The sequence below is a fragment of the Gallus gallus genome, chromosome 34, assembly GCF_016699485.2.
Source record: "Gallus gallus isolate bGalGal1 chromosome 34, bGalGal1.mat.broiler.GRCg7b, whole genome shotgun sequence".
Taxonomy (NCBI): Eukaryota; Metazoa; Chordata; class Aves; order Galliformes; family Phasianidae; genus Gallus; species Gallus gallus.
The window spans coordinates 1,494,637-1,521,402 of NC_052565.1; the positions used below are offsets into that span (position 1 = coordinate 1,494,637).

Consider the following 26,766-nt stretch of genomic DNA (forward strand, 5'->3'; position numbering starts at 1 on the left):
TTCGGCACCGTCCGCGCGGCCGCCGGGCGCGGAGCCACCAGGAACTGCCCCGGGTTTTCCTGCCTGTCCCGTCGGGGCGCGGGGCCGGAGCGGGCGCGGCGGGGCGCAGCCCGGGGACCCCGGCCCGGTATCGGTTCTGCTTTCGGGGGAGGCGGCGATTTCGCAGTAACGGGGGGCGGGTGCCACCTGCCTCGGGGATTCCCCACCTGCCGCCGCCCCATAAAAGCCGGTGGATCCGCCGGTGGCGGCACTGACCCGATCCGACCCGACCCGCCCCGCCATGGCCCCGCTCCGCCGCCTCCTGCTCGCACTCTGCCTCCCGGCGATGCTGCTGCCGCCCGCGGTCCCCTTCCCGGCCCCGAGCACCGACTGGGCCGCCTGCAGGGACCTCTCTCAGCGGCTGTCGCGGCTGCTGGGGACAATGAAGGAGTCGCACCGCGTTCTGGTGAGCGCCGGGACGGGGTTTGGGGGAGCGGGGAGACGAGGGATGCTATGGGAACGGGGAGCACCGGGGGCACTCAGGGAACCGGGGGTGCTCCGGGAACTGGAGATACTCAGGGAACTGGAAATGCTCTGGGAACCGGGGGTGCTCCGGGAACTGGAGATACTCAGGGAACTGGAAATGCTCTGGGAACCGGGAGAACCGGGGATGCTCTCAGAACCGGGGGAAATGGGGATGCTCGGGGAAGCAGAGGTGCTCCAGGAACTGGGAGTGCTCGGGGAACTGGGAGAGCTGGGGATGCTCCTGGAACCGGGGGTGTGGGGCACGGGGGGGTCTGGGGGTACTGTGATTCTCTGGCTGCCTGGGGGGAGCCAAGGTGCTATGGGGTCCCTGTTAACTCCCACTGTCAGAGCGGGGTCCGTCTGGGTGGAGAGGAGGACATGGAGGGGGAGTGTGCCCCCCACATCCGCTGCAGTGACGCCTGCGACCCCTCCACGCTGGACACGAACAGCACGGTACCAGAGGGGGGGGTGGGGGGGAGTCTGAGGGGGCCCGGGGGGATCCCTGGAGCCAAAGCCCTGGGGGTCTTGTGGGGTGCGTGGATGCTCCGGGGATGCATTGCGATGTCTGAAGGGTCCTGGGTGGGGGTCCTGGGTGGGGGTCCTGGGGGTCTCAGGGGTGCTGGGGGTCCCAGAAGTGCTACGGGTGTTCGGGGGGGGGGGGAGGGGGGAAGGGGGTAGTGATGCTGGAGATGTTCCTGGGGGCATCTTGGAAGCACCCAAGTGATGTGCTTGGGGATGTCAGGGTAGCCTGGGGGTCTCGGGGCTGTTGGGATCCAGAAGATCCCCAGGGGTTGCTTTGGGGACATGCTCAGGGGTCCAGCATCTTCATGCCCCCCACCCCCACCCCCAGCTCTGCCTGCAGCGGATCCTGCAGGGGCTGCAGCACTACCAGGCCAGGCTGGGCTCCGACATCTTCGCCACACACCCACAGCCGGAGCTGAAGGCGGTGCTGGAGGAGCTGCTGAGCCTCGTGCAGGTGAGCTGACCCCAACCCCAACCCCAACCCCAACCCCGATCTTAACATCAACCCCAACCCCAACCCGGAGCCCTCTGACCCCTCTCTCCCTGCAGGTCCCCATGCGTTCCTGCCGGCCCCCCCCGCCCCCCCAAGCAGACTCCTGGGCTCAGCCACTGCTGCAGCACGGCACACTCGAACGGCTCCGCTCCTTCACCGCCGTCATGAGCCGCGTCTTCACCCACGGCGCCAGCACCCGCTGACCGCCCCGACCTCCCCCCCCTCCCCCCGTTATTTATTTCTTATTTATGGGCCGCGCTCCCTATTTATACGGGGTATTTATGGGTTTCTAATAAAGGGCTGGGCAACGAGGAGCTGCTCTCTGCTACAACGCCGCACCAGGGCTGCCCTAACAGCACCACGGGCTGATGGGGAGGAAGGGGTTTATTTACACGAGGGGGCCGGGAGGGGTCACTGGAAGTCGCTGGCGTCGATGTGGAGCGGTGGGAAATCGCCGTCTGCAGTGAAGAGCGAAGCGGTGGCCGGCAGGGCCACGTCCTCGGACTGCGGCAGGAAGGGGTCGCTGGGGTCCAGGAGCACGGCGCTGTCTATGGGATGGAAGGGGAAGGGGGGGAGGGGGAAGGGGGGGGGAGGGTCAGCACTGAATGACCCCCCAGCCCCCCAGCCCCCAGCACTCACCCATCGGCTCCACGCACCGTCCAGGGTGGGCAGCAGCTCCGTCGCCTCCAGCTGCCCCGCTCCCACCTCCAGCTCCGGCTCCTGCAGCGGCAGCCCCTCCAGGTCCCCCAGCCCCGACGGCAGCAGCTCCGCGGCGCCGTTCCCCAACAGCAGCTCTGCAGTACCGCTCCCCAACAGCGGCCCTACGGCACCGCCCCCTATGGGCAGCACCCCCTGCCCCCCGGGCCCCACCTGCACCACCTGCAGCACAACGGGCAGCCCCAGGTCCCCCATCCCTGTCTGCAGCACCCCCAAACTCCCTGACCCCAATTGCTGCGGGGATGGCAGCACCGGGATTTGGGATCCTGGCTGCTGCATCCCCAGTCCCGCAGCCACCGCCTGCTGCAGCCCTGGGCTCACAGCCTGAGGTGTCCCGGGGGTCCTGTCCCCCCCTGGCACCGTCCCCGGGCTCACGGGCTGTTGCCCACCGCTATTCAACCTCAGCGTCTCCAGGTCCTCCGTGGTCATCACCAACTCCTCCTGCGTCTGCCACGTCTCATGGGGCTGCCTGTGGGCACAGCGTGGGGACGGGGGGGTCGGGTGGGGGGACGGGGGGGGGTCCATCCCTGTGGGGGGGCGGAGGGGGGGCTCACCTGGAGGACACGCGGATGAGGCGCTGGTTCAGGTACTCCTTCTTCTTGGTCAGGATCCCTGGGGGCAGGGAGGGGAGTTGGGAGGGGGCTGTGGGCGCTCCCCCCCCCCCCCGTGCCGTGCCATGCCGCAGCACACCATACCCTCTTGCCGTTGGCTGTAGTAGGGCCCAAAGGCTTCGTCACGGGCCACGTCGGGGTAGAGGAAGAGCAATGGGTTCTCGGGGATGTTCTCCTCTGCCAGCAGTTGGTAATCACGGATGATGTCGGGCAGCGCCAGCGATGCCAGCTCGGCTGCGGTGTAGGGGACGACGGCACGGAAGGCGGGGGGTCCTATGGGGTAGGGGTGTCAGCGGGTGGGTGTGAGGTCACACTGTGGGGAGGGGGGGGGGTCCGGGGCTGCGCTCACCGCTCTCGGGGTGCTCCACCCAGGTGCAGGTGACCCCCCCCAGCACGCTCTCACTGAACCGAATCAGGAACGTTCCCGACCGCTTCACCTTCAGCAGTTTCTTTTCCTGTTTACGGCTCACGAAGCCCAGGATGAGCCTGGGGGGGGGGGGGGCAACGGGGGAGGGCACGGTCAGCTCCTGCAGCACCACATCCCGACCCCCCCCCCCCCATTCCCTGGCCTGGCCATACCCATCCTTCCAGAGCTGCTTCAAGTGGTCGTGCAGCAGCGCCAGGATCCCATCCAGCCAGGCCCAGAAGGAGAAACCCGCAGCACCATCCTGCAGGAAGGGGGACATGGGGATGTGGGACGGGGATGTGGGAGATGGGGACGTGTCAGGATGGATGGGGACGCGTAGGGTGGGCACTGCTCACCTTGGAGAACTTGGTCCAGGGTAAGGCACTGTCCGGAGGTGGCTTTGAGCCTGGGGGGGGGGGGGGGGGAGTGGGGTGGGTGAGGGGGGTCGGGCTGTGGCTGTGGCCGGGGGGCTCAGGGGTGCAGGGCCGTACCGAAGAGCTTCTCAGCCAACATGTGCAGGTGCTCCCGGCTCAGGCCCCGCTCAGCTGTGCTTTGGAACTGCCAACTCAGCACCTCTGCCAGCCGGGGCCATGGGGCTGGGGGTGGTGTGGTGAAGAACTGTTGGTCCTGTAGGGATGGGACCGGTGAGAGGGATGGGATCAGTGAGAGGAATGGGACCGGTGAGAGGGATGGGACCGGTGAGAGGGATGGGATCAGTGAGAGGGATGGGATCAGTGAGAGGGATGGGATCAGTGAGAGGGATGGGGTCAGTGAGAGGGATGGGACCGATGAGAGGGATGGGGCGACTGGGCTGGAATGGGAAGAGCACAGAAAATGGAATAGGGCATGGGGTGGGACCAGCACTAGGAATAGAGTGTGGGAACAGACATAGGATAGGACGCAGGGACTGAATAGGGATGAGACATCAGGACGGGGGTGTGGGGCAATGGGTCGGGCAGGGGTATGGGGTCTGGAGGGAGGGAGGACAGCGTGGGGACTGCTTGCCTTGGGGTTGGGGCTCAGCATGTTGAACCAGAGCACGGAGGCCCAGGCGCTGGAGAGCTGGTTGTTGTTGGAGATGATGACGAAGGGCAGCGTGGAGGTCTGCGGGGGGAGTGGGGGTCATTCCAGGCAGCCCCAACACCCAGACCCCCCCCCATCCCTAAAACACACCTCAAGCTTCAGCTCCAGCCCACAGTATGCATATGCCAGCGTGAAGGTGATGAGATGAAGCTCCTCAGTCACAGCCAGGGGACCCTGCACAGGATGGGAACCCTCACCCACTGCCCACCCTGCGCCCCCTCCCCAAAACACACACCCACCTCATTGGTGCCTCTGCTGCCTTTGCCCGACCCTCCACCCTTCTGCTCCTTCAGTGTCTGTGGGGGGGTGGGGAAGGTCAAAGTGGGGCTGGGAGTCGGGTGGGGGTTGGGACGTGGTGGGCACAAGTGGGGGTCCCGGGTGGGAAGGACCCAATGCAGGGAGGGGGGTGCATACGAGGTACTGGAAGTCGCAGACCAACCCCTCCCGGGGGCTGTCCCCAACCAGGACGGTTTTGCTGCTCGAGGTCAGGATGTTGAATTTGCGGAACCTGCGGGGCAGAAGAAGGATGCAGGTGGGGGCTGCTGCAGCTGACACCCCCTGGGGATGCTGATACCCCCCTGGGGACACCAGGAAACACCCCCCACCCCCCCCCCAAGGTCCCATTCCTGCCGCCACCGCTGATACTCAGCTCTCACCCTCGCGTCTTCGGTGGGTCCCTGCAAAAGGCAACACGGTGTCAGCTGTGAGCATGGCCCAGGACCCCTAAGGGGGGGGGGGGGGTGGTGGGACCCGGACCCCCCCCGACCTGTCGATGTGGATGTTGGCCTCCATGCGGTGGTTGCGGTCGTGCAGGCGGACCAGCAGGCGGGCGCGCGTGCAGAACTTGTTGGCCGTCCGCAGCACCAGCGGGCGCTTGGGGGTGTTGGGCATGCAGGGCTGCTGCTCCACCACGAAGGCACTGCAGGCAGAGGAGGGGGGGGGGGTCTCAGAGCAGCTCCATCCCATCCTCAGCCCCCCCTCCTTACGCTGCGCCCCCCACCTTTGCAGCAGGCAGGTGAGCTGCTCCTGCAGCCGCTTCTCCAGCAGCGGCAGCTCGGACTGCAGCGGGTCCTGCTCGTAGGTCACCTTTTGTCGCAGCTCTCCCACTGCCCGCAGCAGCTGCAGCAGCTGGAAGAGCCCCTCGCCCAGCGCCGTGAACCTGCAGGAGGTGGGGGTCAGCAGAGCATGGCCCCCCCCCCGACCTCCCCCCAGCCCCCCCAGCCCGCCCCTACCAGCCCTGCAGCTGCAGCAGGCAGGTATCAGTGGGGGCTCCCAGGCAGCTGCGCTGCTGCCTCTCATGCCACGCGCTCAGCTCCTGCTGCAGGAAGTCCCGCAGGGTCTCACTGCGCCCCAGCAGCTGCTGAATCTGCGCCACCACCTCCTGCAGGGACGCCGGGTTTGAGTGGGGGGCACATTGCAGCTGTGCCCCCCCCCCCCCCAGCCCGGCTCTGCCCTCGCTCACCCGTCGCTGCCGGTCCAGGGACTGCAGCTTGGCCTGGAGTGCTTGGATGTGCTGTGCGTACTGAGGGTCGTGGGAGTGGTCCTGGCCTGCAGCAGTGGGGTGGGGGTATAGGGGGGTGCAGGGAGTGCTGGCTGTGCCCACCTCCCCCCCTTGCCCCCATAGATGCAGCCTTACCCGGCCGGTAGTACATCTTGTAGCTGAAGTCAAAGGTGTCCTGCAGGTCCTCCATGTGTCGGAATGCACGCTCAGCTTCCTGGGGGTTGGGGGGGGGGGGAGTGAGGGACTGTGTAGCCCCCATGGGGTGGGTGGGGGGGTCCGGAGGGGGGATATTACCTGCAGAGCGGTGCGGAACTCGGTCAGGCGCTGCTGGATCTCCTGCTCCTGGCTGCTCTGTGAGGCCGTGCTGGGTGCTGGGGTGGCCTCCACCTATGGGACGTTGGGGGTGGGGTACCGGGTGGCTCAGCTCTGCCGGTTGGGGGGGGGGGGGGGGTTGGGGGGGGGGGCAATCCACCCTACCTGCCCCTTCGCCTGCGCCCTCCGCAGGATGCACCGCTCCTCCTGCAGCAGATTGGCCACCAGGTTGGCAAAGTTCTCGGGGTGCTCCTCAAAGGCAGCCTATGGGGTGCACGATGGGGAAGGGGGGGGGGGGGGGGGGGGGCGGTCAACACACAGAGTTTCCACTGCATCCACAGATGCCCCCCCCCCCCCAGGCGGCCCCCCGCCCACCTGCAGGTCGATGCGCGCCTTGCGCAGGTTGTGCTTCAGCATGAAGTCCTCATCGCCCGGCCCCAGGCTGCCCAGCTGCTCCCCCAGCAGCGTCAGCAGCGAATGGAACAGCATCCGCGCGTGGGACGAGAAGGGCTCGGCCGCCTGCTGCCTGCGGGACCGCTCAGTGCCTGCCCCACCGCGACCCCCCCAAAGCTCTACGGGTACCCTCCCCGCCCCGCGGTGCCCCCCCCCCCCCCCCCCGTACCAGTCCTGGTCCTCGATCCAATCCGCCAGGCTCTGCCGGACGGTCATGGGCAGCGCGGCGTTGGTGTACAGTTGGTGTACGCGTTCCAGGTGGGTGGGGGGCAACTGCTGCACCTCCTGCCACTGCGCCATGCTGGGGGGGGTGGGGGGGGAGGGCGCTCTGCTGGGACCCCTCCGGCTGCAGGGATGGAAACGGTGCTCGCCCACCCCACACGGCCACCTCCCCCCCCCCCCCCCCACGGCTCCCTCCGTTCAAGCTCAGTACCCGTAACGGTACTGGGGGTGCAGCCCCCATCCCCCCCAAGGCCCCTCCTGTCCCGCACGGCACCCCCAGGCCCCGCCCAGAAGCGCCTCTCGGGTGGACACCCCCAACCCCGCAACACGACCCTAATCCCGATCCCGGTACCAGACCTGGACCCGGTACCCCAGTGCCGCACCCCGATCCCCGGTCCCGGTACCGTCCCCGCACCCCGCGCAGGAAGGCACTGTGGCCACGCCCCCCTCCCGGCTTTAGGCGGTGATTGGCGGAGCGCGGTGGTGAGGCCACGCCCCCTGGGGCGGCCGAACGAGGGAGTTCCTGCGGCAGCTCCACTTCCCCGAAATGACGAAGGGGGCGGGGCCACGTCGGGGGGCGGGGCCAATGAGAACAGTCGTATACAAGGGGGCGTGGCCACATGCAAGGGGGCGGGGCCAGCGGGCGGTCGCGGAAGGATGGCGGACGGGGCTGGGGGGGGCGGGGTCGGCAACGGGAGCAGCGGGGACGGAGCGTTGGGACTGAGCCCGTAGGGCCGGGGCCGTGGGGCAGGGCTGGGGGGGCAGCGCCGTGGGGCAGAGCGCCGCCGTCCCCGCGCCGGCCGCTGTCACCGCGCGCCCCGTCCAAGGCCGACCCCGGGCCAAGGTCCCCGCGCCCCGGGGCAGCGCGGCCGCACCGACCGGGAAAGCGACAACGACAGGGACACGGGCGGGGACTCTCCTTTATTCACACCACGAGGACGGGGCCGCTGTGAGCGCTGGGCGCCGTCGGGGGTTCCCCGTCGGCAGTGAAGTAGCCGTAGAGCGCGCGGACCCCGGCTTTGATGCCGGGCTGCAGCCCGAACCGGATCCCCACGGCCACGGGGCCGCCCCCGGTGAGCGCCGTCAGCGCCGCGTAGCCCAAATCCTCGGCCGCCTGCAGCGCCCGCTCGGACGCGAGCAGCTCGCAGCCCTGGAAGGCGAAGTAGAGGCCGCTGCCGAGGTTGTAGACGGCGTTGACGCCCGGCACCCACTCGAGCACCCCGTGCGCCTCGCGCTCCCCGGGGGGGCTGCACGCGCCGTCCTCCGCCTCCCGACGGCACCGGAACGTCCCGCTGCGGGTCCCGTTGCGGGGCGGAGTGCAGCGCTGCCGCAGTCGGGCCAGGCTGGAGAGCAGCGGCAGCGTACGGTCCGCGGGGACGTCCCGCAGCCCGGCCAGACCCCGCAGCAGAGCGGTGGCCGCGGGGGGGCTCAGCTCCCGGTACAGCTCCCGCGCCGCCGCCTCCGCCTCCGCCCCGCACCCGGCCACGCTCAGCGCCAGCGCCAACGAGGCGCGGGACATGGCGCGGGGCAGAGGGGGGATGCGGGAGAAACCGGGGAGGGCGTCGGGGAGCAGCGCCCCGCACGGAACCTCCCGGCCCCGCAACGCCTGCAGTGGGGGAGCGACCTCCGCCAGCAGCGCCCGCACCGCCGCGGTCCGCCCTCTGTCACCCCCCGGGGGGGCGGTGGTCGCGGTTTCCCCCCGGCCCTGCAGGAGGAGGAGGAGGAGGAGGAGGAAGAGCAGAGTGCGGCCCATGGTGGCGGCTCGGGGGCGCCTGCGGAGGTGGAGGGGGGGGCACAGCCGTCAGCCCACAGCTGCACCCCCTCCCCCCCCCACCTTCCCGCCCCCCACTCACCACTCGCAGTCCCCGCTGTCCCCGCACCACCGCCGCCGCGCTGTGCCCCCCCCCCATCCCCCCTCCACGGCCCCTTTATAACCGCCGCTATCAGCGCCCATTGCGACACACGGGGACAGAGCCCCGCACCGCCCGGGCCGGCCCGTCCCCCCCCCCGACAGCGCCGGGCACAGCCCCGAGACTTCGTGTATTGATTTATTTGGTGCCGTTCCCGATGGAAAACAGCGTCAGAAAGAAACAAACAAACCCTAAACCCAAACCCCGGCCAAAAGGTAAAACGGGGACGGGGGAAAGGAAAAGCACCGCGCCCTTAAAAGGAGCTTAAAAACCCACAGAGAACCCCAAAACCTGATAAACCTGTAGAAAAAGCCCCCAAAATGGAGTGGGGGCACTGCAAGGACTGCTGCATGGGGGAGGGGGGGGGGGGGTCAATCTTCCTCCTCCTCCTCCTCCTCTTCCAAGAGGCGGCGGATGCGTTTCCTCCTGCCCATGGGGTGGGGGTCCTCGTCCTCCTCTGAGGGGGGGTCCGGGGGGGGCAGCTCTGCCTCTATGGAAATGGAATCTATGGGGGTCAGGGAAAGAAGAGGCAGAAGGGAGGAAAGGTCCCCCCCCATAGCCGGGGGAGGGGGCTGCACTCACCCACGTCACCATCCTCATCCTCGCTGTCGAGCTGCCGCCGCCGTTTGCTGCCTGACGGTGCAGGGAGGGAGAGGGGCTCCTCGCTGTGGGGGGGGGATGATAGGGTCAGCAGACCCCATGGGGGCACTGGAAGAACCCCAGGGCCACAGCCCCCACCCCGCCATGAGTGAGGACCCTGCTGTAGGGTCAGCACGTGGGACCCCATCCTCACCTCTCCGAGTCCGATCCCAGCGGGGACGGCAGCGGCTCTGCTGTGGGGCAGAGGGAGAGGGACTCAGGGGGGGGTTCCTGCACCCCTCACCCTGCTCCCTGAGCCCCAGCCCACACCCTCACCTCCAGCGGGGTGGTCCTGCGGTGCTGCTGGCAGCTCCTGGGGGGGCAGCTCCCGTTGGGGCAGCTCCTGGGGGGGTCCCTGGGGGCTCGGGGGGGTGATGGAGGCGGCTGCACGACGCAGCTGCTGGGGGGTGAGGGCAGCAGGGATGCGCCAGAAGGACTCCTGAGGACAGAGGGGGGATTCTGTGGGCTGTGCCAGGAGCAATGGGGACAGGGATGGGGATGGGGGCATCACCTGCTCGTTGGCGGGGGGCCGCAGCCCCACCTCCCGCAGCAGAGCGCGGAAGCCGCGGTGCTCCATGGCATCTTCATTCTCCTCTGAGAGCGGCACCAGCGGCACTGGGAAGGACATCCCTGGGGGGGGGAAGCACTGTCAGCCCAGCCCCTTCCCCACCTCCAGCCCTCTGCCCGCCCCCAGCCCTGCTCACCTTCTGTCTCACGGTCCCGCGCCGTCCTCCTCAGGCAGTTCTGCAGCCACTGCAGGGGCCCATCCAGCCCTGGGGATGTTGGGGTCAGACAGTGCAGCCCCACTGACCCCAAAGGATGGGGGGGGGGGTTCAAGCCTGAGGGGCGGGGGGGGGGGACATCCCCTTGTCCCCACCCACCCACCTTCCTGCTGTAGGCGCTGCACCAGGGCCAGCCCCGTCCCCTCCTTGGGGTCCCAAGGCTCCTCCATGGGGTCATCCTCTGCTTCATCTTCCTCCTCTTCCTCCTCCTCCTCCTCCTCCTCCTCGCTGTCCTCAGCAGAGCTGTTATGGGCTGGAACTGCTGCAGCATCTGCCTCACCCTGCATGGACCGTAACATTTGGGTACTGCGGGGGGAGGGGGGGGTTGGGTGCCTGTGGGAGGAGAGGAAGGGGGACAGCACCCCTGGATTGGAACCCCCGACCCCTCCCCCCATTACTGTTTGGGGGCCGCAGCTCTTCCTCCGGCGCTTCTTGTGCAGCTCCCTGCGCTCTGCCACCAACCCCAGCGCCAGCAGCTTCTCCACCACGCGTGCCCGTGAGCGCCGCGCCGTCAGGTTCCTCATGATGTTCCCCAGGATGTCTGTGGGGAGGGGGGGGGGGGAAGGTTCGGCAGGGAGTTGGACCCCCCCCACACATCCCTCCCCTTGGAACCCACTCACCATCCGAACCCCTGAACTCCTCGAAGAGCCGCTCCAGCTCCAGCTCCTGCTCCTCCGTCCACAGCACAATGTTGGTGCCCTTCCTATGTGTGTGTGGGGGGGGGAGGGGAGGGTTGTGAAGGACACAACCCTGGGTGCCCACCTGGGCACACAGAGTGTTCCCCATCACGGGGGTCCCCACTTGGGGGTCTCATCCCCACCTTGGCCGTGGGAAGTCCCTGGCGCTGCTCGCCAGCCCCATGCGCACCAACTGCTGCACCACTTGTCGCCGTGTGCGGCCCGGCAGCTCCGCCAGGATGGAGGCAATGATGTCCTGACCTGTGGGAGTGGGGGCTGCAGGGGGGGCTGCAAGGAGGGTCCCCACCATCCCCTGCCCCCCACAGTTCCCCCATACCTTCTGCCTCCTTATACTTCCAGAACAGCTCCCGCAGCGCCTGCTCCTCCTGCGGGTTCCAGGCGGGGGTCCGGCGTGCTCCAGCCCTGAGCAAAGGAGTGATGGGAGGGGAGAAGGGGGGTCAGAGCTCACTTCCCAGCCCACAGCCCCCTCCCCATGCCCACCGCCCCTCTCTCAGCCCCACAGCCCTCCCAGCCCCACTCACCCCTCCCCGTCCCGCAGGGAGCTGTAGCCTTCGCTCATCTCACGCACGGCCGTAGCGTTCTTCCAGAAGAGCAGCTCCACGAATGCCTTCTTGTTGGTGGCTGCCAGCGCAAAGAACTTACCCAGGATAAACTTGGCCAAGGCCACCAGCTCCTGGAGGGGGGAAGGGGGGGCAGCACAGAGGGGTGAGGGCAGCACGATTGCACCAGGCTGGAACTAGAGTATGGGTCTGGAAGGGGGGGGGGGGGTCGGGGCTGTGCCTCACCTGGTGGGCGCTGGGGTCGCTGAGGAGGCGGTGGAAGAGAGTGAAAAGGGAGAGCTGGAAGAGCAGAGCCTCCATGCGCAGCTGCCGGGACAGGCGGTGCAGCAGCCGCGCGGCGCAGTGGTTGGTGCGGGCGCTGTTCTGTGCGTAGCCCCGCAGCAGCAGCACGCAGGCACGGACCACGGGCACGCAGGCAAACCTGGGCCCAACCCCCACATTAGTGAGTGCTGCCCCCCCCAGCCCCCCCCCTCCCCTTCTCAGAGGCTCTCCTCACCGCTTCAGGTAGTCCATGAAATTGAACTCCTTCTCGGATACCCGCACCGCTTCCTCCTCCTCCTCCTCTTCCTCCTCCTCTTCCTCGGGCTCCTCCGGCTCCTCAGCCTCGGGGGGGGCTGTGGGCCCTGTGGGGGGCAGCGTTAGGGGCCTAGAGCACCCCCAGACCCCGCTGCCATGGGGTGGGGCCGTGCACTCACGGGGCAGCTCAGCAAAGCAGATCTCCCGCAGCAGCTGCGTCTCTTCGGGGGGCTCCACGCCGGGGGGGCCAAAAACGTCCCCTTCGGGCCACACTTCCCTGCATGGAGAGCAGAGGTTGGTGCTGCGTCCCCACATACTGAGGGGTGGGGGTGGGGGGGGGTCGGGGGGATACCTGGCAGAGCGCAGCAGCCGCAGGGCCTGGGGGGCCCTCCCCTCCCTCAGGCACTCCTGGATGCGCAGCAGAGCCGCCGCGCGCTGCTCCTCCACCGGAGTCTCCGAGGCGGCATCAAAAGGCACCACATCCTCAGGGAGCGGCACCGTGCCCTGCGAGGGGGGGGTCGCGTCGTCACCCTGCACCCCCCCATGGACCTCCCCCCCCCCCCACAGCAGGGCCTGTCCCTACCTGCAGGCAATCCTGGAGCTGCGGGGCCACCGCTGCCCACAGCTCCTCCAGCTCTGCTGCGCCCGGCGGCTGCGGCGCTGCGGGGGCACGGGGCTTCTTCCTCCTCCTCACACGTTTGCTCTGCATGATAAAGGAAGGGAAGGGTGGGGGGGGGGGTCAGGAGGGACCACGAGGACCCCACGCACAGCCCCACTGACTCCAACCCACCTGCACCACGAGGCCGGAGCGGCCGCGGCAGAAGCGCTCCAGCATTTGCAGGAAGAGATGCGCCGTCTCCACCAGGTCCCGCAGGAAGGAGCGGGGCTGCTTCGTCTCATCGAACTTCCGAAAGAGAGCGAGGAGCAGCTCCCGGTACTCCATCAGATAGAAGATGTGGTCTGGGGAGGGGGGGTCGTGGGGAGGGGGAAGGGTCAGTTTGGACAGATGGATGTGTGGGGGGGTGGACAGGGGGATGGATAGGTGGATGCCGAGAGAGATTGATGCATAGAGAAACACGTGGATAGAAGGACGCAAGGAGAGAGAGCCATGCAGACAGATGGAGGGATGGACAGATGGACAGAGCCACGCATGGGGGGACAGAGGGACGGACTCACTCTTGATGACCTGACTGCTGTCCCGCACTGCTGGCTCTGGGGAGCGGTCCATCTCCTGCACCGTGCGCAGCAGCTCCTGGTACGCCTTCAGGGCCAGGTGCATCCTGCAGGGGGGAGAGGGGTGGTCAGGCAGCGCTGACGGGGGGGATTCAGGGCCAGGGAGGGGCTGTGACCCCCACCTGCGCGCCCAGGTGGCCACCTCCTTCTTGTCCATCAGTGCCATCTCGTAGTAGTTGGTGAGGTGCTGCTCGATGAAGTGGAAGGCACGCACGCCCACCGTCTCCGACACCAGCTCAGCACGGAACCCCCGGCCGCGGTTGAAGGCCATAAAGAAGGAGGTGGCCCAGAGGTAATACGTCTCGTCGTGCTGCTGCGCCTTCTCCCGCAGTAATTGGTCCTGGGGGGAGGCGTGTGGGGGGACTCAGCACAGGGTGACACCGAGTGGGGGGAGGGTGACCTGAAGCGGGGTGGGTGACCTCAGGTTGGGGGAGTGACCCCCGCCCTCACCTTGACCAGCAGCATCAGGCGGTTGTAGCAGCCCTCCAGGAAGTCCTGGCAGAAGTGGCTCAGGAAGAGCCGGACGTTGCGGGCGGAGCGCCGGGGGGGTCCCTGCTCGGGGGGGGGCCCAGCGGCGCCGCGGCACCCGGCGCGTCTCCTTGCCCAGGTCGTGGCTATAGCTTTGCAGCTGTGGGGCGAGAGGGGAGCGTGAGCTGTGCCCCCTCAGCACCACACTGAGCCCCTCCACACCATACCGAGCCCCCCTGGCGCTCCCCATCCCTGCGCTCACGTTGTGCAGCCCCTTATGGAAGACGACGTCGTGCTCCCCGATGGCCTTCAGCCCCTGGATGACGTAGGAGCCACGGAAACGGGAGTGCCTGGATTTGGGAATGCACAGGATGAGCAGTGTTGGCCCTGCCACAGGGTCCTGCCCCCCCTCCCCCCCCCAGCCCCCTTCCCCACCTGGATGGGCGCTGCAGCACCCGTGCTCTCTGCTCTGCCTGCTCCCGTTGCCGCAGACTCTGCAGCTCCCGCGTGTCCTCCCCGCACTCCGCGCCTGCCCGGCCCTGTCCCAGCGCTGCCAGCTGCTCCGGGTTCTGCAAGGTGGGGCGGGAGGGGGGTCAGCACAGCTGGATGGGGGGCTGGGGTGGTCCCTGCACCCACCACGCTCACCTGGTCACGGAACATGAGGGAGATGATCTCGAGGACGTGCAGAGCCCACTGCTGCTCGGCCGGCGCGCTGGCCAGAAACTTGAGCAGGTCGTCCATGCCACTGATGTGCAGAGCCCACAGCACGCGGTCGTGCACGCTGGCATCGCCATCCACACCCTGGGGGGCAGCACAGAGGAGGGGGGGCAGCATGCAGGGCACCTTACTGTGGGGATCCCTGTGTCTGTACCCCCATCTTCCCCCCTCCCAGTACCTGCTCCTCAGCGGGGTCGGGGGGCACATGCAGCACATTGCGCACCAGCAGCAGGATCCGCTCGATCAGCAGCGTGTCCTCCTCCTGCCTCTGCTCCCAGTCCTGCAGTGCACGGCTGTCAGCACTCCCATGCACCCCCCCAGACCCCAGCCCCATAACCCCCCCCCCCCCCTTCAGACCTCCAGCCCCACAGCTCCCCCCCCAGCCCCTCAAGACCCATGGCCACCCCACCCCATACATCCCCCCCCAGACACTCAGCTCCACAGATCTCACCCCCCCCCCCCGGAGGCCCCCAGCCCCACACATCAAACCCGAGCCCCATAGCTCCCCTCCCAGACTCTCAGCCCCACAGACCCCCAGCCCCATAGGCCCACCCCCCAGACCCTGAGCCCCACACATCAACCCCCAGCCCCATAGATCCCCCTCAGACCCTCAGCCCTACAGATCAACTCCCAGATCCCCAGCCCCATAGATCTCCCCCAGACTATCAGCGCCATAGATCCCCCCCGGACCCCCAGCACCCACCAGCTGCAGCACTTCGTACAGCTTCTCGCTCAGCACCCCAAACACCTTCTCACTGGCGAACGCCTGCAGAAAGCCCCTTGTGAGCACTGTGTGTGTGTGGGGGGAGGGGGGAGGTGGAGTTTTGACGACCCCCCCCCCCCCACCCGTAGGCCGTCCCATGGCTGCACCCTCACCTCTTTGTACGCCTGCAGGTAGGACAGCACCTGCAGGAAGTGGTGCCGGGCGGTGGCATCCGACGGCACTTTGCCGAAGCAGAGCAGCGCCGGCTGCGTCAGGTTCACCATCAGCCTATGGGGGAGTTGGGGGGGGGGGGGGGGGGGGGAAGTGAGAAGGACTCGGGACCGCTGCCTACGTGGGACCGCTGCCCCCGCACCATCCCCGCAGCCCCCCCGGTACCTGACGACGGCATCGAAGAGGGTCCGGTCCTGCGGGTACTGCACGAGCAGCGGCAGCAGATCGTTCTGCAGGATCTGCGCTGCTCCCAGCTGCTGCCGCACGTCGCGGCTCTCATCCTCGTGCCGGAGGTACCGGATCAGATCCTTCACGCTCTCTGCGGGAGGGGCGGTCAGAACACCGCACCCCCCCCGGCTTCCTCCCCCCCCCCCCCACCCCCATCCCCCACCATGCCGTACCGAGGCAGTCGGGTTCGCGGTGGTACGCGTCGCCCTCCAGGTAGCCCAGGGCGCTGCAGGTGGCCAGCAGCTCGCAGTTCATCATGTACCAGTCCATGCAGCGCGGTGCGGGCGCGGGGAGCCGGGCAAGACCCGGCGGGGCGGAGCAGCCCGACCCCGGTCCCGGGGCACCGGGCGGCTCTGAGGGTCCGGGTCCGGGTCCCAATCCCAATCCTGATCCTGATCCCGATCCGGATCCCGATCGCGGTACCGAAAGCCCCCAGCCCCGCACGCTCCCGCCGCCGTTACACAACCGTCCCAGTTCCCGCGACTCCCGCCCCGCCCCGCCCCTCCCGCCGTCCCCCGCCGGAGGCCTTCAAGCGGAAACCCCCGAACCGCGCGGGTCGCCCCCCCCCCCCTTCCGCCCACCGCCCGCTACCAGCGGGGACCACACACCGCAGCGCCCTTCTCCCCCCTCACCCCCCCAGTGACGACCGCTCGTACAGCCCCGCTCTCCCCGCACCGTGCTGCTCCCCACTCCCCACCGGGGGGGGGGTGGCCCCACCTCGACGTTGCCCTTTTAAGAACGGCTCAGGCTGGGCGGTAGCCCCTCCCCCTGGGCGGGGCATCGCCTCGGGCGCGGGAAGGCGCCGCTCCGCGCTCTGCCCCCGCACCGCGGTGCGCCCCGCGCCCCCCCCAAACCACCCCCCCCCCCCCGCCCTCCGAGAGCGGTTACCAAAATAAAGCGTAGGTTTAATTCACCGAACACGGAGCTCCCGCCGCGGCGGGGCGGGGCCGCCCGTTGGGTGCCGGTGGCCGCCGCACTCCCGCCGCGCCGCACACACACGCACGCACCACACGCACCGCATCGGCGGCCCCGACACAGCAAAGGCGGCCCCGGCTTTGGGGTGAGGGGGGGGGGGTGGGGATGGAGGGGGGAGGCGGCCCTACAGCCCCTGCGTCTTCAGCTCCAGCGGTTCCGCCGGCGGTTCGGGGGGCGGCGCGGCGGCGGGCGGCTCCCCCCGCAGCACGGCCAGGCGCTCCGCCATGCTGCGCGCCCGCGGACACAGCGCCAGCTCGTACAGCAGAGCCGCCAGCGCCGCGCCCAGCAGCGGACCCGCCCAGAACACCTGCGGGGGGCGGCGTGGGAGGGGGCGGCCGCGGGGATACCCCCCCCTCATCCCCATCCCCCACCCCGAGAGCGGAGCGGCCGCGACCCCCCGGCTGGGGACCCGGGGAGGGGGGATCCGTGCGGCCCTCCCTGAGCCCGAGGAGTGGGGTGATAAGGGATGTGATAAGGGATGTGATAAGGGATGTGATAAGGGATGTGACCCCCCGACCCCCCCCCCCGGTGGGGAACCCTGGGGGCTGCTGCAGCCGGTGGGGTTGTGGGTGGGATGGGACGGAGTGGGATGGGACTGGGATGGATTGGGTTAGGCTGAGATGCGCTGGGATGCACCGGGCAGGACTGCAGCTGAGGCTGACTGGGATGGACTGGGAACGGAGTGGGATGGATTGGGTCAGGCTGAGATGGACTGGGATAGGACTGGGATGCAGTGGGGAGGACAGCAGTGGGTTGAGGCAGACTGGGATGGACTGGGGCAGACTGGGATGGACTGGGGCAGGACGGAGATGGGCTGGAACGGCCTGGGCCGGGCCACAGAGTGCTCCCCACTTACCCAGTGGTTGGTGAAGTTGCGGGTGATGACAGCGGGCGCAAAGGACCGCGCGGGGTTCATGCCAGCACCAGTGAATGGGATCTGCGGGGAAGGAGGGGGTGGTGGGTGATGGCTGCTCCCCCTCCCCCCCACCCCACGGAGCTGCCACCCCCCCCACCCCCCTTACCCCAAAGAGGTGGCCGAGGGCGAGAGAGAAGCCAACGGGCAGCGCAGCAGAGCCAGGGCGCCCGTCATGGCGGTCGTCGAAGCTGGCGAAGACGCAGAGGATGAACTGAGCCGTCAGCAGCAGCTCCACCACCGTGCCCTGGCCCGGGCCCACGCTGGGGTGCAGCTGCAGGGGAGAGGGGCTCAGCACCGGCTCCCAGCCTCACGCTTCCCAGACCTCTGCTGCCCAATTCCCCATTAACCCCCTTCACGCCATCTCCCCTCTCCCAAAACCCCTATTTCCCTTCGGCCACCCCCAGCCCCCCACAAAACCCCAAACACCCCCCACAGCCCACCCATTGCCCCCTGCCCCAGCCCCCTATTCTCTCCTCCCCCACCTCCAAGCACCCCATTCTCCCCCCAACCCCTCCCCCCCCCCCCCTCGCCCTGCTCACCGCACTGAGGCCCAGCGTGCCGCGCACGGCGGCCGGTGTCACCCCATAGAGGACGCCGGCCCCCGCCAGGGCACCCAGCAGCTGAGCCAGCAGGTAGCCCAGGGCACGGGGCAGGGAGAGCTGCGAGGCCAGCAGGAAGGCCAGCGTGATGGCCGGGTTGATGTGCCCTCCGCTGACGTGCCCCAGCGCCTGCACCAGGGTGGCTTGGGCCAGGCCGAAGGCCAAGGCGGACCCCAGGACCCCGTGGGGGCCCGGGGCCCAGCGCAGTGAAGCCCCCAGCCCCAGCAGGGTGTAGAGGAGGCTGCCCAGGAACTCGGCCAGGATGGCCCTCCAAAAGGAGGACGAGCGCAGCTCCCGCATGGCCCGGCCCCGCTGCCCGCCGCGGCCCCGCTCCCCTCCCGGGGGCCGCCCGCACCCACCTTTATAGGCCCCCCCCCAGCCGGCCCTGGGGGTGGGACCCCACCGCCGCCACCCCCCCTTAACCGCTTCGCTGCCCGGGATATGGGGTGGGCAAGGTGCTGTGTGGGACCCCAGTGCCCCCCTCAGGGGCAGTCCCACAGCCCCAAGGGAGTGGGGACCCCCCAGAGCTGTGTCCCCCACCCCTGGGGATGCCAGCTGGGGGGTGGCTCTGAGATATGGGTACCCTCTATAGGGCCTAGGGTCAACAACATACTTGGGGCTGTGGGAACAGAAACACCCCCCTCCCCACAGCCAGGTTTTGGGGGGACACTATGGGGGGGCAGCGCTGGGAGCCAGCCCGCCCCAACCCCACACATCCTGGGGGCTGCAGGTGCCCCATGCCCAGCCCCACATCACAAGGGTGCAGGTGCCCCCCCGGGGGCTGCCGCTGTTGTGTCGTGTCGTCCCCCCCCCCCCCCCCCAGCCTGGCTCTGGTGCATTCAGGCTGGCTTAGCAGGCACTAAGCCCCCGGCCGGGGGGGATTAGGGCTGAGCGCGGCCATTGGCGCCCGCAGGAATCTGCCGGGGCTGCAGAGGCTCCGACAAAAGGCTTTGCTGCGCTCAGCGCCCGCACAGGACAGGAGCAGCCCCCCGGCCCCCACCGTGGGGCCAACAGGGGGGGGTACGGCATGGGGGGAGTGCAAGGAGAGGCCCCACAGTGACCCCGTGCACCCGGATCCCCCCCTGTCCCACAGCACCACTCTGTGCTCATCTCTGGCCTAAAGTCACCTTTAATCCCCATGGAAAAGAGGATGGTTTGGGGGGGGGGGGGGGGGGAGGAGGAGGCAGCTGTGCAGGAGCCCCCCAGCCCTCCCATCAGGCCGTGCCCTGACCCTGGGAGGCTGGGGGGGTACGAGCAGCACCGAGGGGGGTGGTGGCGGGTGAGGAGAGGGATGGGGTGGTGGTCTCCACCAGTGTCACATCCCGGCAGGTGAGGCAGGCACACAGCTTCTCCCGGGAGGCACCAGGGGCGAAGATGAACTCATAGCAGAGCCCAGCCAGCACAGCACCCAGCACCGGTCCCACCCAGTACACCTGGGGGGGGGGGGGGGTCAGTGGGACCAGTAGGAGTGAGGATACCCAGGGTGACATGGGGGTCAGGGGCTGCAGGGCCCACACTACAGATAGGGACTGACCAGAGGGAGCTGCTCCAGGGGTGAGGAGGGAACCACATTTGGGATGGAGCAGGAGGGCCAAAGGACGGGGGTAGGGGGACATGTTCTGTGATGGGGGAACCAGGAGGACCCCATCTAGGGATGCAGCTGAGGGTGACTCAGGGGGAGTGAATGAATGGGGAGGCAGGGATTGCTGTCCTGGGGGAGGATGGGATGGGAGGGTCACCCATTCCCACAGTGGGGTCTCCGGGGGAACCCGGAGGTGCTGTGACTCACCCAGTGGTCGTCCCAGATGCCGGTGACGATGGCAGGCCCCAGTGAGCGGGCTGGGTTCATGCTGCCCCCCGAGAATGGCCCCTGGGGGAGCAGGTCAGAACTGGCTGGGCCAGGGGGCCACAGGCAGGGGGCATTGGGGGGGTCCTTACCGCAGCCAGGGTGCCAGCAATGACGGCACTGCCCAGGGCCAGCCCGGTGGGGACGGTCTCATGGTTGGCGGTGGCAAAGGTGGTGAGCACCAGCTGGAAGGTGGCAAAGATCTCCCAGCACAACGCCTGCCCTGCTGTCCCTGCCGCACTCACCTGTGGGCACAGCAGAGCCTCAGCACCCACCGGCACTGGGATGGGCACAGGGACAGGGACACTCACCCTGGTGACCATTCCGGTGTCGTCCAGCAGTGCCAGGCGTGCAGCAGTGGCAGCCAGCACAGCCCCGGCACATTGTGCCAGCAGCACAGCAGCCCCACGCAGGGCACTCAGTTTGTGGGTGCAGAGCAGCGCCAGGGTGAGTGCTGGGTTGGCCTGGGGTGCCCCGAGAGCACAGCTCAGTGTCCCAGCCGCCAGCCCCCCTGCCAGGGCTGGCACCAGGGGGCTGGGGACAGCTGAAGCTCCCAGGACCACCCCAGTAAAGATGAGCGTTGCCACAGCCTCAGCCAACACCTCCCGCCAGAAGCACCCGCTGTGCAGCTCCTGTGGGCACGAGGTGGCTGGGAGTCAAGGCGATGGGGTGTCACAGTGATGGGGTGTCACAGTGATGGGACCCTTCAACAACTTGGTACTGAAATGATGGGAGTGTCAGGGATGACAGATGATGGGGTGCCATGGTAACTGGATGCCTCAGCAGCCAAGGTGACAGAGGGTGTCTTGGCAACAGGGCACCTTGGCAATGGGGTCACCATGGCAACTGGAGCAGCCCAGGAATGGGGGTTCCCCACTAGGGGCACACAGAATGCCCCCCAGCGGGACTACAGGCTGAGACCACAGGCTACAAGGGCCACGAGACTTGTTCCCCTGGCAGGGACGGATCCCAGGGCCTCACAGCTAGGGCTTGGGGATGGGGACAGGGGTTGGGGTCACGCGGCTTGCGAGGCCTTACCTCCCCTATGGCCATGGTGCAGCTGCAGGTCCAAGGCAAGCGCACAGGATGCCTATGGCAAGGGCACCTCCCATCCCCTGGTCCTGCCAACCCCCCCTTGATTTGGGGAGGGAGGACCCCACACCCAGCACAGGGCAGCCCCAGAACACAGGAGGGGTCTGCCAAGAGGGCACGGCCATGGCAGGAGCTGCATGGGGCCTGAAATTGGGCTCGGGCACCCCAAGATGCTCTGGGTGCCACGGCAACAAGAAGGGGCACTTTGGGGTGTTGCCACGACAACCAGCAGGAGGTGCTCAGGTGGGAGATGAAAGGCAGAGATGAAAGGAGAGGATGCACAGATGAAAGGGGAGGGGGGGGGGGGGAGGGGGGCAGGGGAAGGTGTTTGTGGGGTGGGGGCAGCAGATGGGGCCAGCCCTGCTCATACTGCAGCGCCAGGAGGGCACAAGGGAACCCCTGCCCTGTTCTGGGGGCAGCAGAAGGGGTTACAGAATGGGAGCTGCCCCCAGCCCTGCTGCTGGGGTAGGAAGGGGGGGGGGGGCGGCCGGGCCCCACGTCCCTGCCAGCTCAGCAGCCCCATACATGGCGTGAGTCAGCGGGTCGCTGCCCAGGGCCTGGCTCAGCACAGCCCCGCAGCTGCCCCGAAAGAGCCAGAACAATCCGCGCACAAAGGGCCTGGATGAGGATGGACGCCCTGACACGCAGCCCTGCCCCCAGGACGTGGGGCTGACGGGGGGTGGGGGTGGGGGTGGGGAGGAACACTGCGGTTCCACGGCCCACAGAGGCCCTCTGTGGGGCACAGACCAGGCCACGCATCCTACCTCAGCCCCACAGGAGCCTCCCAGGCTATCCGGGACCCGTTACCCTGTCCTATAACCCCCTGCTGAGGACCCCCTCCTGCCCTACAGACCCCTCCCGGCACCCCCCTGCCCCACGGAGGCCCCTCTGCCCCCAGAGCCCCTCCGTCCTCCTGAGCCCGCAGGATAACCCCGCGAGGTGCCAATATGGCGGCCCCCCGCCCGCCTTCACTCGGAGTCACGCGGCGAGGGTGGGAGGTGCCAAGATGGCGGAGGGGCACGTGACCGACAGCTCCAAAATGGCTGCGCCCATGGATACGGTGCGACCGCCTCTGCTGTGGGGGTAATGGCGGCGGGGGCGGGGCTTTGCGGTCTTAAAGGGACCGCGCCTTGCTTGTAGGCTTCGGCCGCCGCAGGCCCCGGTTACCGAACCCCCACAACAGGGGGCTGTATCCCCAAAAATCCCGTTAAAGCGCGGACCGGGCCTCTCCCCGAGCCCCTCACTCCTAGGCCGCAGCCGCCTGGCGGGGCCCGCCCCGGATCCCGCGTCACGTCAGGCGGAGCCGCCCGCCCCGCCGCGCGCTCCGGGATGCTGCTCTCGGTGCCGCCGCCGCGCCCGGGCCTGGCCGCCTTCGCCTGTAGTAAGGGCGGAAAGAAGGTAAACGGGGCGGGGGGGACGACAAGGCCTAGGCCGCTCTTCTCTCCAGGCCTGCCACGCCAGGCCCCACCGCCCGCCCCTTCGGGCCTCCCTCCGGGCGGGCGGCGGGGCCTGGTGGGTCACGGCCGGAGCGGGAGGCGGCCCCAACCGGGACCGGGCTTCGGTGACACCGACCGGCCTCCCCTCCGCCGCCTCCAGCAGCCCTATGTGCCGCCGTCGCAGCCCATGGGCCCCCCCAGCCCCAGCCCTTCTTCCGGGGGGGCGGGCGAACAGCTGAGCAAAACCAATCTGTACATCCGGGGGCTGCACCCCGGGACCACCGACCAGGACCTGGTGAAGCTGTGTCAGCCGTGAGTGGGGCCTTCGGGGGGGGGGGGGGGGGGGGGGTTCGTTAACGGAGAGGGGGAGGGGGCAATTTGGCACCCCCGCTTTCCCTTCCCCCCCCCATCCCCCCCCCCCACACACACTTGATTCCTTATGCAGTTATGGGAAGATCGTCTCCACCAAAGCCATCCTGGACAAGACGACCAACAAGTGCAAAGGTGGGGAGGTGGGATTGGGATTTGGGGGTCCATCTGAGTGTATTTAGGGCATAAAGGGTAATGGTTTGGGGGGGTCTTTTTTGCTGCACTTGGAGGCTAAGAGGAAAGGGGGAGGGGTCAGGATTTAGGGGGTCTGAGGGAGGTGGGGGTTGGGGGGTGGATATCAGCGATTTGGGGTCGTTGGAGCTGTACTAAAGGAAAAGGAGCTTGGAGGTATTGGGGGTTTGAGGTTCCTATTGCTCTGTTTAGGGTTTGGGAGGACGAGGGGGGGGGGGTCAGAGTTTTGGGGTCCCTCTCGCTATATTTAGGCTCCAAGGGGAAAGGAGAAGTGTCAGGGTTTTGCGGTCCCATTCACTGTGTGTAGAGTCTAAAGGGAAAATGGGGTGTTGGGTTTTATGGCCTAAGGGGAGGGGATTAGAGCTTTGGGGTCACTTCCGCTGTATTTAGGGTCTAAGGGAAGGAAGGATGTCTGCATTTTGGGGGCCTCTTCATTGCACTTATGGTCTAAGGAAAAGTGGGGGGGGGGGGGAGGTGTTGAGGTTTGGGGGTCTGAGGGGTAGGGGAGGGGTTGAAGGCTTTGGGGTCCCTCTCACTCTGTGTGTCCCTTTATCCCCTTATCCCCCCTAAGGCTATGGCTTCGTGGACTTCGACAGCCCCACGGCAGCCCAGAAGGCAGTAACAGCTCTCAAGGCCAGTGGGGTGCAGGCACAGATGGCCAAGGTAAGGCCTGGGGGGGGACCCCAAAATCCAGACCCACCCCAGCGGGTGTCCCCGCTGCCCCCTGATCCCTCCCCACAGCAACAGGAGCAGGACCCCACCAACCTCTACATCTCCAACCTGCCGCTGGGGGTGGACGAGCAGGAGCTGGAGGCGCTGCTGAAGCCCTTTGGGCAGGTGGTGTCCACCCGCATCCTGCGGGACCCCCACGGGGCCAGCCGTGGCGTGGGCTTTGCACGGTATGGGGCTGCATGGGGCTGGGGGAGGGTGAACAGTGAGGGGGCTGCATAGGCCCTGGGGACACCCAGGAGGGCCCCTCCAGCCATTCTCCCTCCCCTCCCCCCCCCCCACCCCCCCACCAGGATGGAGTCCACAGAGAAGTGCGAGGCTGTCATCACCCACTTTAATGGGAAGTACATCAAGACCCCCCCAGGGGTGCCAGGTAGGCTTGGGGGGCACGGACAGGGGGGGCAGGGTGGCTGGGTGCTGGCTGGTGATACTGACAGCCCTCCCCACAGCCCCCCCGGACCCGCTGCTGTGCAAGTTTGCAGATGGGGGGCAGAAGAAACGACAGAGCCAGGGCAAGTTTGTGCCCAATGGGAGAGCCTGGGCCCGGGACAGTGACACGGTAAATGGGGCCTGAGGGCAGAATGGGGCACGGTGAGGGGGTTCTTCTTGGGGGGCAGCGCTGTGGGGCAGCTCTGACCCCTCTGTCCCTTCCTAGGGCACTGTGACCTTGGCCTACGACCCTGCCACAGCGCTGCAGAATGGGTGAGTGCCCCACAGCCCCCGTGGTTGTGGTGGGAGGTGGGGGGGGCAGATGGCTACAGCCTCCACCACCCCATAACTGAGTCCGCCCCACAGGTTTTACCCTGCACCTTATGGCCTGGCCCCTAACAGGATGATTGCGCCCACCGCCCTGGCCCCCTACCTGCCCTCACCTGTCTCCTCCTACCAGGTATGTGGGGGTTCCCTGCAGAGTGGGGGTCCCTGCAGTGGGCTGGCTGCAGCCCCCCCAACCCATTGGTTGCTCTGCAGGTCCACAGCCCCACCTGGATGCACCAGTCCTACCTCGTGCAGCCCACGGTGAGCACAGCAGCAGGCAATGCACAGCCCCGCCCCCTGCCCCCATAGCCCCACCCACCACGTGGTCAGAGCCCCCCCCCACTTCGAACGTGCCCCCACCCGTTTCTATACACCCCCAGCCCTACCCCTGGGACCCCACCCTGCACATCTCAGCCCCACGTCCCACTGCTGTCCCTGACCCCCCGTGTCCCCCACCCCGTGGCCCTGCTCCCCCCACCCCTCTTGTTGTCCCCCCCCCTTGCTGATGGATGGAGCCATGCAGGGCGCAGTGCTGGCCCCCGCCGTGGACCACGCCGTCCCCCTCCAGCCCTCGGTGGTGGCCCCCCTGGCCCAGCAGCTTGGCCACCTCTCTCTGGGCAGCACTGGCACGGTAAGGACCCCCCCGGCTGCAACCCCCCCACTGCCCCCCACCACCCCCAGCCCCACTGATACCTCCTCTCCCCCCAGTATGTGCCTGCTGCCGCCCTGCCTGGAGCCTTCCTCCCACCGTACCCCCCAGTGCCACCCACGGTCCCGCTGGAGGTGAGTGGTGGTGGGGGGTCCCGCAGTACTGTGGGGGGGCTCCCAGCTTTTCCCCACTAACCCCCCCCCCCCCCCACAGGACGGCAGTGCTGCACCCACCCATGGCCACGGCCCCGTGGAGTCGCCCTCTGAGCCCGGCGCCTTCCCCTACCCCTACCCCAAGTAGCAGCGGGCGGGGGGGGGGCCGACACCGAGGGACCCCCACCACCGCTGCCCACCTTGTGCCCTGCCTCTGCTCCTCCTCCTCAGCAAGGTGGGGGGGGGGGGGAAGGGGCTCATGCTTTTGGGGAGGGGGGAGGGTCCTGAAGTGCCGGGGGTCCCGCAGCCCCCAGGGCAGCCCCCCCTGCAATGGGAGGGCTTTTTTTTTTCCTCCTGCATTTTCTAAAAAAGGAAAACAAAAAATGACAAAAAAAAAAAAAAAAAAAAAAGGAAAAAAAAGGAAAAAAAGAAGAAATAAAAGAACCCCCCCCCACCCCCACCCCGAAGGGAGTCAGGGCTCCCCATCCGCAGCAGCCCCAGCCCCCTCCTTCCCCCCCCCCCCCCCCCCCCCCCCTTCCAGCCTTGTGCTTCCACAGCCCGTGGCCCCCGCCAGACCCCACCCCAAGCTGCGGACCCCCCCCCCTTCTTTCCCCCCTCCCCCCCCGTGCCTTCTGCTGCCAGAGCAGGGAGGAGGGGGCAGTGATGGACCCCTCCCCCCTATAGGGTCAGGCGCCCCAGCCCCCCAGCAGGCCCGGGGTGCTGCCCCCCCTCACCCCCCTCCCGCTGCAGCCATTCCTGTCCGGGGGGGGGGGCCTGAGGCTCTGCATGCCCTCCCTCTTCCCCCCACCGCCCCTTGCCCCCAGCCGTGGGGGGGGCAGGACAAGTGCAATAACCCCCCCGCTCCGCCCCACGGGCCAGCCAGGCACTTTAGACTCACCCCGCGCCCCCGGGGGCTGCCGAGCCCCCCCGCCATGCCCCCCGCTTGCGCAACGACAATCAGGGGGGGCCGCGGGGGGCGTCTCTTTTAACCAAAGATTGGGGTTGCTGAGCTGCCCCGGCCCCCCCCCCCCTCCACTCCCCCGCATTATGAGCCCACTCTGTGGGTCTGTCTGTCTGTTTCTAAGGGGAGGGGGGGGGCAGCCACCTCCCCTCTTTGCTTCCAGCTCTGGGGCCGGCCGTGCCCCCCCAGTGCCAGCTCTGCCCAGGGCCCCCCCCGGTTCTTCCAGCCCCCCCCACCCCCAGCGCAGTGGGGTCCCCTGCCCACCCCCCCCACACCCGGGGCGGTGGGCTCCTCAGTCCCTCCATGGGGCCGAGGGGCCCCCCCCGGGCAGCAGGGCCCCCCCCCTCCCACCACACATCTACCTCACCCCACAGCTCAGCGTGTGCTCAGCCCAGGTCTGCTGGGGAGGGGGGAGGGGGGGTCTGCATCCCCTCACCCCCCACCCCCCCCCCGGGCGGGCAGCGCTCCCGGTTTCCAGCCATCACCCACCTCTCCTGTTGCTGCTAGTGCCGGTGCCCGCCCCCCCCCCCCCCCCCCTCACCAGGTGACCCTGGGGTATGGGGGGAGGCAGGGGCCCCCCCAGGA

At 68.4% G+C, this 26,766-nt stretch overlaps 7 protein-coding genes across 16 annotated transcripts; 2 read left to right on the forward strand and 5 right to left on the reverse strand.

The window, feature by feature from the left end:
• Positions 1 to 243: 243 nt before the first annotated feature.
• On the forward strand, positions 244 to 1,830 carry IL23A (interleukin 23 subunit alpha). The gene is made up of 4 exons (XM_003643958.6): positions 244 to 445; positions 853 to 957; positions 1,355 to 1,480; positions 1,576 to 1,830. The coding sequence occupies exons 1-4, from the start codon at positions 281 to 283 to the stop codon at positions 1,720 to 1,722; spliced, it is 543 nt and encodes a 180-aa protein (XP_003644006.5). The 5' UTR covers positions 244 to 280; the 3' UTR covers positions 1,723 to 1,830.
• On the reverse strand, positions 1,779 to 7,276 carry STAT2 (signal transducer and activator of transcription 2). Of its 7 annotated transcripts, none has more exons than XM_040654879.2 (23): positions 7,208 to 7,276; positions 6,772 to 6,948; positions 6,525 to 6,675; positions 6,315 to 6,413; positions 6,132 to 6,224; positions 5,973 to 6,051; positions 5,799 to 5,884; positions 5,569 to 5,717; positions 5,337 to 5,495; positions 5,103 to 5,255; positions 4,993 to 5,013; positions 4,751 to 4,844; positions 4,576 to 4,632; positions 4,427 to 4,510; positions 4,259 to 4,357; positions 3,745 to 3,880; positions 3,610 to 3,659; positions 3,427 to 3,515; positions 3,197 to 3,333; positions 2,932 to 3,120; positions 2,791 to 2,848; positions 2,159 to 2,705; positions 1,779 to 2,067 (listed from the first exon to the last, which is right to left on the reverse strand). In XM_040654879.2, exons 2-23 carry the CDS (start codon positions 6,900 to 6,902, stop codon positions 1,786 to 1,788), a joined length of 2,943 nt encoding a protein of 980 aa, XP_040510813.1. In that variant the 5' UTR covers positions 6,903 to 6,948; positions 7,208 to 7,276; the 3' UTR covers positions 1,779 to 1,785. The 7 variants fall into 7 exon arrangements, with proteins under 7 accessions (XP_040510813.1, XP_015155769.1, XP_015155768.1 ...); XM_015300283.3 differs by having other exon boundaries at positions 6,772 to 6,903; positions 7,182 to 7,276; XM_015300282.4 differs by having other exon boundaries at positions 7,182 to 7,276.
• A 450-nt stretch (positions 7,277 to 7,726) lies between these two features.
• APOF (apolipoprotein F) lies at positions 7,727 to 8,852 on the reverse strand. Its single transcript, XM_015300298.4, has 2 exons — positions 8,678 to 8,852; positions 7,727 to 8,596 (listed from the first exon to the last, which is right to left on the reverse strand). The coding sequence occupies exons 1-2, from the start codon at positions 8,776 to 8,778 to the stop codon at positions 7,750 to 7,752; spliced, it is 948 nt and encodes a 315-aa protein (XP_015155784.3). The 5' UTR covers positions 8,779 to 8,852; the 3' UTR covers positions 7,727 to 7,749.
• A 7-nt stretch (positions 8,853 to 8,859) lies between these two features.
• TIMELESS (timeless circadian clock) lies at positions 8,860 to 15,988 on the reverse strand. Its single transcript, XM_015300280.4, is given in 30 exon segments — positions 8,860 to 9,239; positions 9,317 to 9,399; positions 9,528 to 9,567; positions 9,650 to 9,812; positions 9,885 to 10,003; positions 10,078 to 10,146; positions 10,259 to 10,436; positions 10,554 to 10,696; positions 10,776 to 10,858; positions 10,976 to 11,093; positions 11,170 to 11,255; positions 11,375 to 11,526; positions 11,639 to 11,834; positions 11,910 to 12,036; positions 12,109 to 12,206; positions 12,282 to 12,433; positions 12,513 to 12,632; positions 12,720 to 12,889; positions 13,106 to 13,209; positions 13,285 to 13,502; positions 13,613 to 13,726; positions 13,728 to 13,790; positions 13,893 to 13,980; positions 14,066 to 14,199; positions 14,276 to 14,431; positions 14,526 to 14,627; positions 15,051 to 15,113; positions 15,224 to 15,338; positions 15,447 to 15,600; positions 15,683 to 15,988. Coding segments are annotated over 30 exon segments (3,639 nt in total). The 5' UTR covers positions 15,780 to 15,988; the 3' UTR covers positions 8,860 to 9,105.
• A 407-nt stretch (positions 15,989 to 16,395) lies between these two features.
• Positions 16,396 to 18,332, reverse strand: MIP (major intrinsic protein of lens fiber). Its single transcript, NM_204266.2, has 4 exons — positions 17,940 to 18,332; positions 17,507 to 17,671; positions 17,341 to 17,421; positions 16,396 to 16,791 (listed from the first exon to the last, which is right to left on the reverse strand). The coding sequence occupies exons 1-4, from the start codon at positions 18,297 to 18,299 to the stop codon at positions 16,609 to 16,611; spliced, it is 789 nt and encodes a 262-aa protein (NP_989597.1). The 5' UTR covers positions 18,300 to 18,332; the 3' UTR covers positions 16,396 to 16,608.
• Positions 18,333 to 19,086: 754 nt separating this feature from the next.
• LOC100857335 (aquaporin-4-like) lies at positions 19,087 to 21,911 on the reverse strand. Its single transcript, XM_015300292.4, has 5 exons — positions 20,884 to 21,911; positions 20,157 to 20,477; positions 19,938 to 20,090; positions 19,789 to 19,869; positions 19,087 to 19,432 (listed from the first exon to the last, which is right to left on the reverse strand). The coding sequence occupies exons 1-5, from the start codon at positions 20,896 to 20,898 to the stop codon at positions 19,214 to 19,216; spliced, it is 789 nt and encodes a 262-aa protein (XP_015155778.3). The 5' UTR covers positions 20,899 to 21,911; the 3' UTR covers positions 19,087 to 19,213.
• Positions 21,912 to 22,236: 325 nt separating this feature from the next.
• Positions 22,237 to 25,674, forward strand: RBMS2 (RNA binding motif single stranded interacting protein 2). Of its 4 annotated transcripts, none has more exons than XM_040654882.2 (13): positions 22,237 to 22,335; positions 22,534 to 22,685; positions 22,819 to 22,877; positions 23,506 to 23,597; positions 23,640 to 23,833; positions 23,957 to 24,036; positions 24,113 to 24,222; positions 24,319 to 24,365; positions 24,447 to 24,552; positions 24,633 to 24,680; positions 24,943 to 25,050; positions 25,128 to 25,202; positions 25,282 to 25,674. In XM_040654882.2, exons 1-13 carry the CDS (start codon positions 22,267 to 22,269, stop codon positions 25,366 to 25,368), a joined length of 1,227 nt encoding a protein of 408 aa, XP_040510816.1. In that variant the 5' UTR covers positions 22,237 to 22,266; the 3' UTR covers positions 25,369 to 25,674. The 4 variants fall into 4 exon arrangements, with proteins under 4 accessions (XP_040510816.1, XP_025001342.1, XP_015155776.1 ...); XM_025145574.3 differs by having other exon boundaries at positions 24,459 to 24,552; positions 25,282 to 25,662; XM_015300290.4 differs by having other exon boundaries at positions 23,676 to 23,833; positions 25,282 to 25,659.
• The last annotated feature ends 1,092 nt before the right edge of the window (positions 25,675 to 26,766 follow it).

Excerpts from the sequence above, each read along its gene's own strand:
- APOF (XM_015300298.4), bottom strand. The coding sequence starts at position 8,778 with ATGGGCGCTGATAGCGGCGGTTATAAAGGGGCCGTGGAGGGGGGATGG. Across the intron at positions 8,597-8,677 it reads GACAGCGGGGACTGCGAGTG|GCGCCCCCGAGCCGCCACCA; the intron begins GTGAGTGGGGGG and ends CCACCTCCGCAG.
- STAT2 (XM_040654879.2), bottom strand. The coding sequence starts at position 6,902 with ATGGCGCAGTGGCAGGAGGTGCAGCAGTTGCCCCCCACCCACCTGGAA. Across the intron at positions 2,706-2,790 it reads CTCATCCGCGTGTCCTCCAG|GCAGCCCCATGAGACGTGGC; the intron begins GTGAGCCCCCCC and ends CTGTGCCCACAG. Across the intron at positions 2,068-2,158 it reads ACGGTGCGTGGAGCCGATGG|ACAGCGCCGTGCTCCTGGAC; the intron begins GTGAGTGCTGGG and ends TCCATCCCATAG.
- RBMS2 (XM_040654882.2), top strand. The coding sequence starts at position 22,267 with ATGCTGCTCTCGGTGCCGCCGCCGCGCCCGGGCCTGGCCGCCTTCGCC. Across the intron at positions 22,686-22,818 it reads CTGGTGAAGCTGTGTCAGCC|TTATGGGAAGATCGTCTCCA; the intron begins GTGAGTGGGGCC and ends TTCCTTATGCAG. Across the intron at positions 24,037-24,112 it reads GACCCCCCCAGGGGTGCCAG|CCCCCCCGGACCCGCTGCTG; the intron begins GTAGGCTTGGGG and ends CCCTCCCCACAG.
- LOC100857335 (XM_015300292.4), bottom strand. Across the intron at positions 20,091-20,156 it reads ACACCGGAATGGTCACCAGG|GTGAGTGCGGCAGGGACAGC; the intron begins GTGAGTGTCCCT and ends CTGTGCCCACAG. Across the intron at positions 19,870-19,937 it reads TTGCTGGCACCCTGGCTGCG|GGGCCATTCTCGGGGGGCAG; the intron begins GTAAGGACCCCC and ends CTGCTCCCCCAG.
- MIP (NM_204266.2), bottom strand. The coding sequence starts at position 18,299 with ATGCGGGAGCTGCGCTCGTCCTCCTTTTGGAGGGCCATCCTGGCCGAG. Across the intron at positions 17,422-17,506 it reads CCCTCGGCCACCTCTTTGGG|ATCCCATTCACTGGTGCTGG; the intron begins GTAAGGGGGGTG and ends CCTTCCCCGCAG. Across the intron at positions 16,792-17,340 it reads GCAACTTCACCAACCACTGG|GTGTTCTGGGCGGGTCCGCT; the intron begins GTAAGTGGGGAG and ends CGCCCCCCGCAG.
- IL23A (XM_003643958.6), top strand. The coding sequence starts at position 281 with ATGGCCCCGCTCCGCCGCCTCCTGCTCGCACTCTGCCTCCCGGCGATG. Across the intron at positions 958-1,354 it reads CGCTGGACACGAACAGCACG|CTCTGCCTGCAGCGGATCCT; the intron begins GTACCAGAGGGG and ends CCCCACCCCCAG. Across the intron at positions 1,481-1,575 it reads AGCTGCTGAGCCTCGTGCAG|GTCCCCATGCGTTCCTGCCG; the intron begins GTGAGCTGACCC and ends CTCTCCCTGCAG.